This window comes from Ammospiza caudacuta, chromosome 7 (assembly GCF_027887145.1).
Source record: "Ammospiza caudacuta isolate bAmmCau1 chromosome 7, bAmmCau1.pri, whole genome shotgun sequence".
Taxonomy (NCBI): Eukaryota; Metazoa; Chordata; class Aves; order Passeriformes; family Passerellidae; genus Ammospiza; species Ammospiza caudacuta.
In genome coordinates this window covers 33746058-33763347 of record NC_080599.1, presented here as the reverse complement: position 1 = coordinate 33763347, position 17290 = coordinate 33746058, and the positions used below count along the sequence as shown (strand labels likewise).

The window sequence follows — 17290 nt, the reverse complement described above, 5'->3', positions numbered from 1 at the left end:
GGGCGGCGGGGCCGCCCTGCCCTGCCCTGCCCTGCCCTGCCGGCTCACGTCGAGCGGGGCCCGAGCGCTGCTGCCGTCCGGCGGGCGCTGCATTGGCTGCGCTTACGTCAGCGCTCTGGAATCGAGAAACTCCTGCTCCCAAGTTTTTCTGTCCTTTAGCAGATCCTGGCAGTGCCGCTGAGGGGGCTCCGCCGCGAGCGCGGGGTGACAGGGGCCGTGTGTCCCCTGTGCCGGGCACCGCCGGGCGCGGAACTGCGCCGCGGACAGCACCGCATCCAGGAGCACTTTGTTATTCCGGGGGTGGGTGTGTTCCAGCGATTCGCGGCTGTGCTTATCCTGTGTGCTGCACTTAGGCCTCGCAGGCGTGCAGTTAATACGCAGCGGGTTTTTCATAGTTTTAAGCGTTCCCACTGAACATTACTTCTTCCGATTTGCCGTCATCCCCGGGCTTCTCTCTCAGAAATGCGGCTGCCTGCTCTGCTGAGGAGCGGTGCCGCCAACTGCGGCTGCTTAACCCACCGAAACCTCCACTGGGGCGGCCACCGCGGGCCGTACCCGCCTGAGTCCCGCAGCGCAGCTCCCGCGGGGAACGTGTGGCAGCGGCGACTGGACACGGCCCCTGCGCTCGCAGGGCGAGCCGGGCACGGCCCGCCGCCGCCTCTGCCCGCCCCAGCGCGGGATCCCAGGACGGGGTGCGGGCACCGGGGCCGGACGCGGCAGCGGGGGGCGCCACGAAGGCGGCAAGCAGCGGCTGCTGCGGCCGCGCCTCCCCTCGGCGCCTCCCCCAGCACGGCAGGGCCGCGGTGGCGGGGGAAGCGCCCAGCGGCCGGGGAGGGCTCCGACGGACATCGCTCCCCGGGCGGAGCGGGCCTGCCCTCGGGGACAGCGGGATGACCCCTCGCCGCCAAGTTTCTCAACTGGTGGCCGGGAGCTGGCGGGCGGGGCCAGGCGAGACGGACGGTGCCCTCACGGCCGCGCGCCTCCCCTCAGCGCCCGGGCGGCCGGCGCTGCCCACCTGACTCCCTCCTTCCTCTCTCTCCATTCCCCTCCTCCTCCTCCTCGCCCCCTCCCTTCCTCCCTCATTTTTTTTTTCCTCCCCTCTCACTCATTCCTTTGTCTTCCCGGGGATTGGCAGGTTTTATTATTCCGCCTGAACAAGCCGGGGGCGGATTGGCTGCGGCGGGCTGACGAGGGCGCCGAGCCGGAGTGTAGTTGGGATTCTGCTCTGTCAGTAACACATGTGTGAGGGCAGCGGGCACACGCGCACCGTGCGGGCACACACGCACTTGCAGCCTCACGCTTAGACGGGCACAAGGGCCGCCCCCCGCGCCCCGCCAGCGCCGCCGCCGCCGCAGGATCCCGGCAGCAGCTCCGCGCCCGGCCCCGCTCAAACTCGCCGCTCCCGCCCGCTCCGCTGAGGCGCTCCGGCGGGCCGCGGCCGGCCGACTCCGCGCCGCGGGAGGCTCGGGAGCCGCCGCAGCCCGGAGAGGGGGCGGAGGTGGGGGAGCGGGGGGGAAGCGGCACAAAGTGAAGCCACATTGCCAAACTTGCCCGGCGATTGCAGCATCGAGCGGCGGCGGCGCCCTGCGTGTGCGGCTCAGCGGCGGGGACCGAGCTCTGCAGCTCCCCTCCCGGGAAGCGGGAGCTGGAGGAAGGACCCGGGCAGACGCCTCTCATAGCAATATCTATATTTTTCCAGCCTGGGCTGCCCCTTGCCGGGCGGGGGGCTCCCTCCAGCCGGCGAGAGGGCGAGCGCTGTGCTTATTTCTTTGCAAGAAGATCTCTTCAGGCACCCCGAGCGGCGCTCCCCGGCCTTTTGCAATATAGAGGGGAAGCAGGTAAGAAGTGCCGGTCGCTCCCCCGCGTCTCGCGGCGTTCGTGTGCGCGGTGCCCGCCCGCCGCCGCCGTCCCGCTGCCCGCCGGGCGGAGGGGCGCGGAGCCGCGGACCCCGGGCATTGTCGCGGCCCCCGTACAAAGCCCGGCGGCGGCCGCCGCTGGAGCGCCTTCCCTTACCCCCCTTCCCAGCTGCCGCCGGGAAAGGGCTCTGCCTGCCTCGGCTGTGAATGGAGGGGACGGGGGGGTGGGTGGGGGGAGGCTGGGGCACCCGCTTCCCCTGTAGTAAACACTGTTCTGAAACAGTGGCAGAAAAGATCAAAGTGAGCTCTCTATTTCTCTCCTCTCCGGTTCCCTTCCTGCCCCACACACAGTCTTTTGTTTCAATCCAGGAGAAAATCGGTGAATCACCTAATTAAAACCAAGACATGAATTAAGCATCCATTTTTGTACTACAAATTTCCAGCTCTCCGCTTGTCCCTCCCTTGGTCTCCATTAAAAAAGCACCAGAGACGCTGTTAAAAGGGGGGTATTTTGCCTCTAGCTTCTAGCTCTGCTTTCTATTTCACTGACTCCTATCCCAGGACCAAAATTGCTTGGCTCTGTAATTACTAGAGTAAGCCTATTTAAGTTAAAAGCTTTCCCCCCCCAACTCTAAATGAAACTTGATGAGGGCCCGTCCTTAGTTATCAAGGGAGTCACTTTCTGGTCAGTCCTCTTGATTCATCTTTTTAGATTTAATCAGCATTAAGGTATTGCTTGTCCTTAAGAGCTTTAGCTTAATGGGGTTACTGGATGGTTTTCTCAGTGTAACGTTTCCCATTTTATATTTATACATATTTGTCTTCGACAAAGACAGGTTAAGGTGGTGGCATGGAGCCTTTTTCTTTCTTTTAAGAAATCCGAAGTGATTTAGAGCATAGGAAAACGGTTTAAAGACTCGGAGCAGGAAATGCAGATTCATTAGGCTGTAGCTGGAAACTGTAACAAAAGGCAATTCCTTGAACAAATGCATCAGAAATCAATTTACATAAAGGTACACGATGCGTTCGGATAAATGCAATGCTAATGGCTTTTAGAGTGGTTTTCTTTCCAAAGTCTCGGGGTTTTTGTTACAGCTTAATTGGTGCAGTTCTCCTGGTTTATTGTGCGGTCACTGGACATACCTCCAGGTACTCTTTCTGAGGAAATGTGTCTTTAAATCGGCCTCAGTTCTCCCCTGCAGCCGAGTTGGGCCAGTGTCAGGAAAAGTTCGTCCTCGCTGCTCTGGACCTATCAGTCTGAAGGTCCTTAGCAGATAGCCAGATGCCTCGGCATGAGCACATACGGCTTACAAAGGACAAAGACAAAACATGCTGCTTAATTGGCAGTAAATAACTTGATCTTTTTATAGTATAAGTGACTGGAGGAACACCGGGAGTTTATTGGACCCTGGATTGAAGGCAACAAATTAATCGGTTTAGAGTAAGCTTTATGAATTGATTCCTATATTATCTCTCGGTTGTCCTGCTTGCATAAAGCATTTATTAGAAAGTGAAAAATGCCCTTAGTAGCAGTTTCGGGGGCGGCCAGAGTAACCGCAGCCGGAGCGATTCACTTCATTACTCGACCGCTTTCTTAGGGTCGGTAAACTTTTTTCTCTTTTTTCCTTTTTTTTTTTTTTTTTGGTAACAAAGCTTTAGCATTTAAACTGCTGATCAAGGACAGATTAGCGAGACAAAAGTTGAGTATGTTTGTGTAGGAAGTTAACAGGCGTCCTAAAGTTCAATGATCTATTATTCGGGCCAGTGTCCTCAATCTGGAGTGTTTTCTCGGGGTGTTTTTAGTTCTCTAAAATAAAACCACAGAAAATAAAATCCCAAGGCCTCGAGGGCCGCTCCGGAGCCCCTCGTTACCGCCCCGAGCCTGCGGAGCCTCTCCTAGACTGAAAAACCAGTTTCACAACTTTTTTTTTTTTCCCCTCCACTCTTCACACACTTTTTTTCATAAGCAAAACAAACGCCGGGACTGTTCCTGACTTGTGAGCTGCAGCTGCACAGGCCCGGGGCGGGGGGGCGGCGGGTTGCGCTCGCTCTGCCCGCCGCTCCTGCCAGCTGCGCGGCCGCGCCCCCGCCCCGCGCCCCGGCCCGGCCCGGCCGCCGCTGCCCCGCGGGGCCCGGAGCGGCGCTGGCTCCGCGCTGCGGCCCGGCCCGTGCTGTCCCGGCGCTGACCCGCCCCCGCCCCTCTCTCCGCGCAGGCCATGGTGAACCCCGGCGGCAGCGCGCAGCCGCCCCCGGTCACGGCGGGCTCCCTCTCCTGGAAGAGGTGCGCCGGCTGCGGGGGGAAGATCGCCGACCGCTTCCTGCTCTACGCCATGGACAGCTACTGGCACAGCCGCTGCCTCAAGTGCTCCTGCTGCCAGGCCCAGCTGGGGGACATCGGCACCTCCTGCTACACCAAGAGCGGCATGATTCTCTGCAGAAACGACTACATCAGGTGAGGCGACGGCCAGGCTGGTGAGGACAGCTTTCCCCTTTCCTGCTGCCTTTTTCTCCATTTTTCTCTCCCCCCCCCCTCATTTCTCATGGTGGGTGTCTGCAGGGCAGAGGGCTGGGCTGGCTCAGGATGGCTCCTTCCTTAGGAGGGAGAGACGTGCGGATGTTAGCGCCTAGCCCAGGGCGAGTTGCGACTGCCAAGTGGAGGAAAGAGTTGGGGGGGATGAACGACGACTGTAACTTTAAAGTGGTTTGTCAGCACAAAACAAGTCCTAACTAAAAATAAACAGCAATCAGAGAGGCTAAATTAATCTGCTTTGTTGTAGTGTTGAAGGAGAAGTGTGCATATCTGAACAGTAAATGTTAAAATCGTAGGGCTTAAATAAGGCTGTGGCAGAGGTGCTAAATAATGAAATGCCTGCCTTTAGTATCTGATTAATTATGATATTTACATAAGCACCTTTAAACTCCTTTGAGTGGAAACAGAATGACTCATTCTCTGTTCTCCTTGTGAAAGAGCTGATTAACCATCAGTTGGAGGGCCATGGATTCTACTTATAGCAAAAAACCAGTGGTATGATGTTTGTCTCAGCATTGTTACAGAGAAGCTTTGAACTGATATTTCTCTTAACTTCCAGTGTAGACAATGCAGGAGATAGCAGAGGAGGTATATGCTCTTGCCCTTTATTTCTTATCTCTTCCTCTTTTGAAGCTGTTTGCTTTAAATGCCACAGATTTGGGTAGGGGGAACTAAGCCTCGCTAATCTCACATCTGTTGGGGTACAGTAAGATTATGCAGAGTATCCCTTCCAACAAGTTTCCAATATAATTAATAGAATTCATGAGGTCAGGTGCCCGTACGATCTTTTCAGGTGAACTCAAGCTACTTAAACTCATTAATTTAAAAGGAGGCATTTTGAAGGATTACACATTTAATTTGAGTAAATGGTTTGATAGACTGATGCACATGAATGCTTCAAGGAGGTGTTCTGTTTCAACATTCAGTAATTAAAAAAAACAACAAAAAAGCCCCATACCTTCCCAGCATCACTGAAATGCTTAGTTAAAACAAATTGTGTTCTGTTTAAATGCTTCTGGCTCCTCATTAATAGTAAATGTCAAGAGTTAACCCAGAATTTCCCTTCTTTCTGATGGCCAAAAAGCTCCACTTTTTTTTCCTTTCTGAAGAAAAGAAAAACCTACCAAAAGCAGCCATCAAATGTTACAAATTTGGTTATGTTGTAAAACTTAGGTTTGAGAAGATGCAGATTGAGCACAGGGACCTCCGTAGTTAAGAGGATGGAGTTAGGATTTGGTTGCTCTGATAGTGCAGTCTCTGACCTGGTACGTGGCCGTGGCTTTGTGTAGGGAAGTGCATGGAACAGGTCCTGTGCTATGTCTGAGCAATCGAAGCCTTAGCTTTGCTAGTTTCAGAGGGTTTTTTAGAGAGAAATGATAAAAAATCAGCACATTGTGGGTGCACAGTGGTGCTTTTTGGTCATCGTCCTAAGAAACAAGCCCAAGTCTGGCACAATAGTAATTAAATAGAGCAGAACAGTGTTAGGGAAAGAGTCTTGTTTGAAGTGGAAAAATTGACACTACTGTTAAGATGCACTGAATAGTACAGATTCATCGCTCGACCAACACCATCAAACAAACCCTCATGTCTGATTGCTACTAATTAAAAAGAGAAGATGCGTCCACTGTGTCCCAGAGGCAAGTTCAGGCAAGCTTATCACAGTCCTCTGGTTTTGTGTTGCCAAAAATTAATACTCGTTTATTTTAATGTAGGCAATTATGAATAGGATGCTTTATCAGATGAGGGGTTTCAATTGATCTCCTTGTCCTGTCGCCTGACTTCTCTTTAGATCTGTGTAATTTGACTTGCAAAAATAACTCTGACAGATGCTTGCTGAAACTTGAACTGGACACTGTACACTCAAGGTGGGGTAGGATGGCCCAGCGCTGCCAGGGCTGAGTTAACTTGAAGCTTTCCTGCTGGAAATGGACTTTGCAGGCTCGCTCGTGGGTCACGCTGGCACGAGCGAAGCCCTCGCCCTTCAGGTGTGTGAAGTGGTTCCTTTTGGCTGTGGAGGCAGTGCTGCTGCCAGCGAGCCTCTCCGGTTCCCTCTGCCATCCTTCTCCCCTCTGAGTTTTCCGGCGGGTTTTTGTGGTGGCGCGTTCTCTCCCCAGGCAGAGCCACAGTGCAGCTCTCGGCCGGAGATGGGGCACGCTGGACATGACTGGCAAAATGGGAGAGAGGATTGATTGGCCTGGCAGGCGCCAGGTGAAAGAGACTTGACTCCTTCGGGCCAGGACCACAGGGCCATTTATTAATGAGCTTTTTAGCTGTCTCAGGCTGTACGTGGGGTTTTTTGTTGTTGCTTAAACAGCACAACACTCCCCTTTCCCTCCTTCTCCCCCCCCAAAACCCGAAAACAAATTGGCCGTAGAGCTACAGCTGCAGCTTTCATTGAAGGCCAAGGTTTCTGGGAAAAGAGGGAGGTGAAAACCTCGGTCCGTTCCCTTCCCTCCCCACGGCGAGCAACGCGCTTAGGGAGAGGAGTGGAGCGCAGCCCTCCCAACCTTGAGATGCCAGATAAAGCAGCAGCGTGGCAGCGAATCCGCACAATTAAAAGCTTTAATTAGTGTCTCCTCCATTTTCTCTTAGTTCTGATGGGTTTTATCTAATGAGATCTGGTCGCTGGCTTAGATCTGCTCGGAATGACGTGTCCGAAATGAATGAGAGCCGCGTCGCAAACAAAACATTTAATTAACAAAATTGGCCTCTAAGAGAGAGCAGGGAGTGGTGGGGAAGGGGGAGAGGGGAAGATTGCCCGGGCGCGTTTTAAAGGGGCAGCGCCCGGCGCCCCTCCCCGGGCGGCCGCTCCGCGCAGCGCGGCGGGGGCGCAGCCCCGGGGCGGGGGCGGCCGGAGCCGGGCGCGCCGCAGCGAGGCCGCTCCGGGGAGGGGGCCGCCGGGCAGCCAGTTCATTTCCCTGGTAATCAGCGGCAAGCTGCTATATTCAGGGAATGCTGTCCCTTTAATTGAACAGGCTAGGTAATTAAATGGCACTTTTCCAATAGGACGTGCTAGGTAAATCTAATAGTTGGTTATTTAATATCACTTTGAAGTCTGCCCACTCAAGCACAATGACAGCACAGGAGCATGTGAACTATTAGCTAGGAAAAAAAAAAAAAAAACAGGATCTCAAAAATTAATTAAATCGCATGCAATTTAGGGGGAACGTTTATCTTGATTTGTCATAACAGAATTAATTCAAGGCCTCCAATTCACTTGGGGGCAGATCTGTTACTCTGAATTAACCAAGCGTAATTTGGCTGGGTTTTTTTTTTCCCTTTTTTTTTTCTTCCTCTTCTCTAATGCAGCACTTGCCATTATGCACAGCCCCCCTTTTAAGTATCAATAGCTTCTGGTGCTTTTAAGGTGCTTGGTCTCTAGTTATTCTGAAGTACCTTTAATGGACTTGGCTTCAGGCATAATTTCTGTGTTGCCTTTCTTTGTTACATTTAATATATCTGGTGCAGACTTTAGATTAAATGTGGGGAATGTACAAAAACACTGATTCCTTCTGGATCAGTAGGTCTGGATGTGCATTTCTCTTTGCTAGGGCTTGGATATATGTATGTGGACGCAAATGTGCACCATGTCGTGCGAGAATCAAGAATGCTTAAATCTGTCTCCATGATTTTGGAAAGCAGTGGAACCTTACTTTGTTAGTACAAGTTGCTAGAGACGTGTTTCTGCTGATGCTGAATTTTGAGCAGCAAGATGGGAAACTGGGTTGAGAAGATTTCTTGCTGCTTTCATTCCCACTCTCCTACAGAAAGTTCTGAAAAAAACCCCACCAGCAAAAAAAAAACCCTCAAAACAGAAGCATTTGGAAGTGTGGGGAATGCTGTGTTTGAACCACACAGTAGTTAATTTCAGGTGGCTCAGTAAAATGCTGCTAAGTGTAGAAGAGCTGCCTTGTCTGTAAAGAGAATCTCTTGATGTTTGTGATTGATTGCATTGCCCAAATGTTGAAATATTAATGACCTTCTTGGACTGAGGACCCAAAGAGGAAACTGAAACCAATTCTGTCATCACAATTAAAGAGTCCCCTGGCTTTAATTAGCCTGACCTGGGGTATCTCTACCCATTGCTGCAGTTAAAGAGAAAAGAGCCCATTAAAGTCCAGTCTGAGACCGATAGCTACTTAATTGAGCACCTAAAGCCTCAAGCCTTTTAAATCAAATACTGTCCTGTACAGTCCCCCTGCTTAGATAATTAGCTCTCCAGCTTCCCAGAAACCATGCAAAACAACTTTTTCAGTAAAGAATAGTTAATGTGGAAGACTTCCTTTGCTGGTAAGAAGAAATAACATTTTTTTAAAAGATAAAACTTCTTTCTGTTAATGGCATTACAGAACAAAGCTATTCATAACAGTAGAGATGGAAAAATAAGTTTAATTTTGTTGGTAAATAATAATAAGCTGTGGAAAGCTGTTCTGAGTTTTTAAGTAATTTTTAGGAATCTTAGCAGAAGATTCAGCTGAAGTGGCTTCTCAGAGTAGAGCTGTTCTGGGAACATGCCGGGGGAAAACTTAAAATGTGTGGAAAGCCTCGGGATTAGTTTGACTCCGTTTATTAGAATTCACAGACATTCAAGGTGTGGGACCACTCTAGTTCAGAGAGAATAGTATAACGAATGCTTAATGAAGACAAGTAGTGCAATGAGATCAGCATTCTGAAAGCTGTGTTTTCTGTTGGGTGGTGCAATTGTACAGGGGGAAGAGGGGGGTTGTGAGAGACAGCTCATCACGTTCAGATGGACAACTGACATCAGCTGTCCATCTTTGCCCTTCTACCCAGCAATGCCCTTGCTGCCACCTCCTTATTCTGGATTGTTGGATCTTTGCTCTGGAAGTGTAGCAGTGCCTTTCTGCCTCCTCTCACAGCCCTTCCCCGTGCAACCTCTAGTGCCAACTTCATTCCTAGCAAGGATGAAGGAAGGAAAATGCATATTGCAGTGCTTTGGAACTAACCTGGGTATATCATGTAACTGTTCTGAACTGGTCCTGGTTTGGAAGGTGCCCTAATAATGGACCTTTAGTTTCCAGACAGTTTAGTCCCTTTGGCGGGGAGGTCCTGACAATGTATTAGTTCAGCTTTCCCTTTGTAACCGCTGTGATTCTGCAAGAACGTGTCAATGTGTCGTGGATCTCAGACTAATTAGTTTTGAAATGGAGTTTTGATTGAACTCTTCAAATCGATGCTGCTGCAAAATTTGTTTCTCAGCTTCCTATTAAAAGCCATCTTAAGGGGCAGTTTTACTACTCTCTCTGTCGTTCAGTCGATACATTTAATAACAACTTACAGGCTATTTTCAATAAAGTGGCGACAGCAAATTAGTAGTTTGAACATGACAAGCCTCCTCTGCAAGCTCAGATTCTGAAAATTCAAAGCAATTATTTTTATACAGAGGCACACTGCAATCATTCAGATTACGGGTATTCTGTTGTAATGTGTGTCCTAGGTTGACACAAACAGAATTTTATGACTTTATTTGGACAGGAAGGAGATGCAAATATTAATATTTATTATGACACCAGTACGCTAATTTATAAATCCTATTGCTGTGTTTTACATCGTACAGAAAAGTGGGTCTGTGACCCTGCCAGCTAGTTCAATTTCCTTTTTTACTGCAAAATGAATTGTGGTAGTCTTTATAAATATTTGTGTCTATTAGAGGCTCACGCAAAAGCAAATAAAGGTTTTTCTAATTCTAGCTAAGGCAGCCTGTAAAAGTAGAACTCAATAATCATTACTGTATTATATTTTGAATCGATGCATTGTGCCTTTAAATGGATTTGAAGAATTATGTATATATTTTTCTTCACCACTCTTCTGCCTGTTCCCCCCTCCCCCCACTGCGTGTGCCCCCCCCCAATGGCAGATGTTGTGGTCTCATTTGATTGCATAGGAAAACTGCAGTGATACAGCAAACACCCAGAGAGATATGATGACAAATGGGTCCAGATCCCGGTAAATTACTTTCTGCTCAAATCGAAATTTCATTCAGTTTGTTGCTAGCAGAGATGAAGTAATCTAAATTGTGGACTCAGGAGCAGATAGAGGGAAGTTGGAGCAAGCATTTCATTATCAAGAGAGAGAGAAGGTTAGGATGAAAGAGATGAGCAGAGGCAAATCTAAAGTGTTGACACCATGATTGAAAAGGTTAACCCATACACATTATATATCAACCTGGATAGCAGAGAGTTTCTAATGGAAACTCTGCACTGATGGAGGTTTACTGGAGTTTCAATACACTGAGCATGATGTCTTCTTAGATATACAATCAAATCCTCTTAACCCTTTTGATGACTCATATCTCAAGATATGATTAAAGTACAAAAGAGTTCTTCATATAATTTCAAGGACACAATGCATTTAAACTCCAGTCATGAATTGTATCTTTTTTTTTATGATGAACCCAGTAATCTGATAAAATGTGTGTAGTACAGAATTGTTTGTGTTTCTAGAGGTGTAAGTCAATATTTCTGATTAAATCCTGTGTAACCATATCCAAGGTAAGGTGAAGCTATCAGTTGTTACACAAAAACAAACTTTTTCATATTATGAAACATAAGCAAGTTGGAAGACGGGGGTCAGAAGTCTAAAATAGTTGTGTAATAAACCGTGGCAGTGATGTGCAAAAATGCCTAGAGCCTTCTGTGTATTAAATTATTCATGATCATCACCTCTGTTTCAGGTTATTTGGAAATAGTGGTGCTTGCAGTGCCTGTGGACAGTCCATTCCTGCTAGTGAGCTGGTCATGAGGGCACAGGGCAATGTCTATCATCTTAAGGTGAGGGGTTTTTTTCTGTGTACTTTTGTTTTTAGCAGCTGATTAGCGTTGCCATGCCCCTTTAGTGTAGAACCTGCATCTGCTTATGAATGAAATGCAAAATAATAACTACAAGAAGGAGTATCTGTTATAAAGCTTTGCTTAGTGCGTAGCTTTGTTCCCTCGTAATCGCTAAAACTCTGCTTGAGTTATGTACTGCATAGTCCCAACAGGTAAGACTAATGCCATATTTGGAGATACTAGAAACCAAGCAGCTCCATATCTCAACTGCACTTGCAGTCTCTGAAGTGTAATTTTCAAACCTGCAGCATACTTAATTTGTGCTGTAGTTTCACTTGCTGTCTCTCTCCTTTGCCAGTGTTTTACATGCTCTACCTGCCGGAATCGCCTGGTCCCCGGAGATCGGTTTCACTACATCAATGGCAGTTTATTTTGTGAACATGATAGACCTACAGCTCTCATCAATGGCCATTTGAATTCACTTCAGAGTAATCCACTACTGCCAGACCAGAAGGTGAATACTCCACAATTACTAATAAGCTTTCTTAGGGCTAAATGAAGATCAATTTCCTTTCATTCTAATAGTGGACATTCCCTGCCCCTGCAAAGAGACCTTTAAGTAGCTGAACTTACCTTAAGTTATTTAGGCACAGGGTTTGGGGGAGAAATTATTAACCTTTTAAATGTGACATACAGGGTGAGTCAGTTTATTTTGGTTTGGGCACGTGCATCTGTACAGGTGTTGAACTCCTTATGTACAAAGCAAAATGGAGAGCATATATTAATACAGACTTTTAAGAAAGAGAAGTAGTATTTTATTTTATAATCCTGAAATTAAATGCTACAAGAGAGCAGGTTTCTGAGGGAGGAAAATTAGATCCTTTAATATGGAAATAAATGCCTTGTGAAGAGAAAGTTCCTGGACTAAGCTAATGTATTTTATTTTAATATTAAGATTTTAGTTGAGGAGGGATGCTGGGGTACTCTTTCAGAAGTATTTTCTTGCCTGCTTTGCATGTCATAACTCAGATTTTAAAACCAAAGTGCTATTTACTTACTGTTCCGTAACACTAATATCTCAGCTAGAGGTTGTGTATCTCTGTGGTTGATAGTTTTGGTTTCTAGCTAAATGAGTAAATGATGATTGCACAGGTCATAGAGTGAGGAGGAAAAAAAAATTCTGATCAACAGTTGTCTTGTAACTCTGAAACTAGATAGTTTTAGATGTATTTTAATCTTCTTAATCAGTCCTAAAGCTATGCAAGTGAGTGCATTTTGATAACTGCTGTGCCTAATTTGTAACAATTACTGTCAACCTTGAGTTAAGAGACTGTTCATTCCACCCTGGTCCAGAAAAGAGTGGATGTATGACTCTTGCACATAATTTTATTCACATCATATTTCATACTGATTATGTATTGATGACATTGATTCATTTACTCTTTACAGCGCCACTTGCATGGATATTAAATCTTATTGACCACAGATGAATTTTAATTTCAGATTGGTGATAGATTTTTCCATCAGCTCTGATAGTATATTTGACTTTTTCATCATTAACCCAGGCAATCACACAGCACTGAGTTATTGCAATGAAACAAAAAGTGCACACTTCAGTTGGTAATTCTTTATAGATTTACAATAGGAACTTCATTAATGTCTGTAAGGATCACAAAAAATAACATTTATCTGCAAGTAGAAATTTGAAAGATTAAAAAAAATCTGGGACAAATGCTAGGCTGATCTATTCTGTCGTGTGCAGTGTATTTTGGAGTGCTTTTAGTCCGTGGAGAAATATGTCCGAGAAAACAGAAATCGTTCTTTATTTAAATTTTTTTTTTTTTTTTTGGTTGTGTTGCTACATTTCAATATCTGTGTTTGCCTTTTTTTTTTCTGTGCATAAATTTACTGATTAATTTTAAGTATTCTTTTAAGTCTTATACGGTGAATGTAATTACATCAAAATAAAGCATGGGCCTTTTTTATTTACTTAATTTGTCAATCGAGGTGATGAGAGAATTGAGTACAAAAATGCTACATAGTTAGGCAGAACAAAGATAATTAAGATTGGAAGAGAACGTGCAGCCTCTTCTCAAGGAAGTACAAATACAGTTAAAGATTCATAGATTTATACTGTTGTGAATTTTAATGAAACAAATCTGTAATATAGACTAGCTAGCAGTGATTCTGTTAAATGAATATTTATAGGTATCCCATTTCAAAATATAGGTAAAACCATTCATCTTTATACACTGCAGTAAAAGGTTTACCATTCTGAGAGTGGTTTATCCACTTGTCTTCTACGAATGTAAAGTTTAATGTAACTTCAAATAGGCGTCTAAATTGTCATTTAGTTTTATCAGTTTCTTTCTCTGCCTTAGCAAAACATAAAAATGATTTAGGTGCAATAAAAGCAGCAGACATGATGAGGAACATAGAACATGGCAAAGTGGGCTTGCAGAGCTCGTGGCTGCAGGTACCTGGTGGGGCTGAGTGCAGAGTGGTGAGGGCAGGGTTTTGTCAGCCCCTGTCACTGCCTGGCAGTGGCATTGCTGCAGCCAGGGCTGAGGCACACGAGCAGCTGCTGGGGAGAAGGTTCAGGGGACACGAGCTCGAGGGTTTTTCCTCTATAATACAATATCTCTAGAAATTGTTCTGACTTCTCCTACTGTTTTTCAAAGGGAATTGCAGAGCACCGTAACTCCAGAAAACAAACCCAGTTAAAGAGACAAATTGATAATTCATGTATTTGTCAGGTTTCTGGAACTTTGGAAGCTGCAGGGCCAGTTGCTAAGAGAGTTATAATTTATAATCTATTTTCTTATATTTTATAATTTTTAATAATTTTATATTTTTCTTTTTTAATAGTCTAAAGATTTTAACATCAGAGATGCTTTACAGGAAGCTGCATGTTTTAGGGACACTAATTAAAAATATTCTTCCACTGTAACACAGTTGGCGGTAACAGATACTTTTTATTAAGCATTACAGATCAATCCTTTTCCATGTTATTCTGTCACTGGAGATTACAGAGATTGCATAATATGCACAGGTTTGTTTTTTTTTTTAATTTAACCAAAGAGATTGAGACACTCCCAGCATTAAAACACATTTTTGTTATGTATTGAAGGTGACAGTGTTGAACTTACTCTTTTCTCACTGCAGTTTACAGGTGACCAGTGCAGGCAGGAAAGGTTGCATGGCCTAACTTGGTTTAAAAACTTGTTTGTTTGTGTTTTTTTTTTAAGGAGACAAACGCAGGGATGTTTGCCATTCCTGCCTTTTGCCTTCCTGAAGCAATTCACACATGTAAATTATAACTTCCCATCACTTGCCCTGTAGTTTAAAAAACCCTGTTTTCTCTAAACTCTGTACTGTTGCCTGCTGAGTGCAGACTTAGTTTGTGATGTCCTGTGTGCCATTTCATTTGAAGGGGCTGTATTGTCAAGAATTCTCTCTGCTTTTTTTGTACTGGTAGTATTCCTGTAGTATTTCTTGTTTGCAACAGTATTACTACCTACTGAAAGTGTACATTTCCCACTGGTTGGCAGTGTTTGTAACAAATGTTTGTCTTCAGCTTCTATGCTTTTAAATAAAGTATGAGTTACATTACGTCTCTTAGAGAAGATCTTAAAAATCTTCTAGTTTACATATCACTCAGCAATTCCCTTGTAGTTACATAATTGGTGTTGTCTGTGTCCATAGTAGAAGATATTTGATGCTCATTTATTAAATATGCTTGCTGGCTGCTCCCTAATCTTTGTTCTGGACAGACAAATTACCTTTCTCACACTGAGCTTCGGCTCTGGGGAATTAAACCTCCAAGCTTCTACTACTTTAATTAGCTTGAAAGTGGGGGGTTGCAGTTACTAATAGACCTCAGGCTTTTAGTAACTTAGAGAAAGGGTGAGAAAAGAACTTCCTGGGAAGCGCAAAATGTCATTTAAAAGCCATAAAAATCTAATATATATTATTTAATTTTGGTAATTGCAAACAGATTGTATTTGAAGACTATGGATGATCATTCCTATTTTATCCACAAAAGTTTAGATTTTTATTGAGTTAGACACTTTTAATTATCACAATTCATTAACACCAGTATGAAAGCACATGTTTGACTTCATATATTAAAATGTTTATGTAACATTAACTAACGTACCAGATGAGGAATTTAAATGGGAGGGGGGAATCCTGAAATATCTATATTTAGCTCTTGTGCAATGCAGCATATTAACCAAAGTTGCCTTGGGAGAATATTGGCTGTACTTCATATTTGCTTTACACACTGTTTCTTCCAATTACAAGATCATATTGCTCGCTTCTTCAAAGGCATGGCATAATGGTTCTTCCCTTTCAAACAGGGCCCAGAAAAACCACCTTACTCACTGTATGATTTGTTAACAGAAAGTACACATTTCTTGTTGTAGTCTTTTTTTCATTTCTGCTTTCTTTAGTAGTGAAACTGTGAAAAATGTTTGCTCTTTGCTGTTTAAAGTTGAAATGTTAGCAGTGTGAATGGGCAGCGTAGAAAGCCTTAAGTTACAGTTAAAAAGTGGTCTAATAAAAAAGAGATTAGTGAATAGGGAAAAACAAAAGCAGTCATGTTGTAGTTTCCTATCTCAAATTTAGCTAAGATACCCATTTTTATTTCTTACAGGTCTGCTAAAAGGTCAGAGTAATGCAGAATGCGTGCCTTCATCTCAAATTTTGTTCATCACAGATGGATCCCATGTCTCCAAGTAGACAAGTCACCTTTGTAGCTAGCATCAATGCCAGCTCCATACCATTGCACCTTCTTTATTCTTGATTGCCCTTCCCACATTTATTGGTGTATTAAAATGACTGAATATGAACATTAAGGACTCCATGAACCTGGGCTAATGGGAGACTGTAGAGAAAATGAAAAAAGATCCACCGGAGGACATCTTGGGGGGGGCGGGTGGGGAAGATGACTAATGAAGCTAATTAAAAGAAGCATTGAAATCTGCTTTCTACCCTCATTAACAATTAGCAGGGCACTGGCCAGTTTGTACCCTGTGTTTTACCTTAACAACATTCTATTTGCTCTTTGTATATTTAAGTGTTGTAAGGAAATGTGTTTCAATCAAACTGAACATGAGATAAAGATGTGGCTTTTGTGATATTCTATCACAAACACTTTTATTGTATCTCTGTAAAATACAATGTATGTATGCATGTAAGTGTTTTTGTCCTAATGTTGCTACTTCCCATGGCAAAAAAAAAAAGAAAAAAAAAGAAAAAAAATCAGGCTCATAGCAGCTACTGTGTAGAAATTTTCACCTACTTCTAATTTGCTGAATGAAGAAAAATCTTTTATTTGTGATATTTTCAGAGACATTTGCTCTAGTATGGTGTATTTAAATAATAAAAAGTAAAACAAAACCAAGTATGGGTTTTAGAAGCTTTGCTTTTTTAAAAAAAATTACATTCAAAACATTCTGCAACTTCATCTTACATAGTTGTTACCTGAATTGTCAATTACCTTTAAAAGTAGGTTTTTGGTTTGGATTTTTTCTTTTGTCTTATGCCAAGAAAGACTCTGCTAAACTACTTGACCGTGTTACTTGTGGCAAGGATAACGAGTACTACTTCAGAATTCTATTTTTTTTCATGGAGATTCTTAATTCTGGTATCAAGAAGTACATTAGAATTCCCATTGCAGTGAATTACAGCACACACAGAGGTACTGTGGTTTCTTGCTTTCCAGTTCCTTCTGTTTTAAGGATGTGCCTGTGTCTCTGAGCATGCAAGCATAAGAGGGTATGAGTATACCGTAAGAGGTCAAAAAAATAAAAGCCAACGAAAGGTCTGTACCTCATGCTGAGCATTAGAATTCACTATTCATGAAAAGGAATACAATAGCTATTCTGATCTGAACAACAGAACTTTGTTTGCTGGGGTGAGAGACTTTAACTTTTCAACATTGATAATCTTAAGGAAAGAAAAACCTGTTTCCTGGGCTGTTTCTGAGAGCTAGCTGATCTGAAAATATGATCTGTTTTCTGAAAGCAAACAAACAAAAACTACCTCCCCACAAAGCAGCAGAGCCACCTCTAAGCTTACAAAGAGAACAACTTTATTTTGCATGTTTT

General features: G+C 44.6%; 1 protein-coding gene across 1 annotated transcript; it reads left to right on the top strand.

The window, feature by feature from the left end:
* The first annotated feature begins 1161 nt into the window (after positions 1 to 1161).
* LMO4 (LIM domain only 4) lies at positions 1162 to 16811 on the top strand. The gene is made up of 5 exons (XM_058808598.1): positions 1162 to 1838; positions 4070 to 4308; positions 11081 to 11177; positions 11536 to 11691; positions 15835 to 16811. The coding sequence occupies exons 2-5, from the start codon at positions 4073 to 4075 to the stop codon at positions 15841 to 15843; spliced, it is 498 nt and encodes a 165-aa protein (XP_058664581.1). The 5' UTR covers positions 1162 to 1838; positions 4070 to 4072; the 3' UTR covers positions 15844 to 16811.
* The last annotated feature ends 479 nt before the right edge of the window (positions 16812 to 17290 follow it).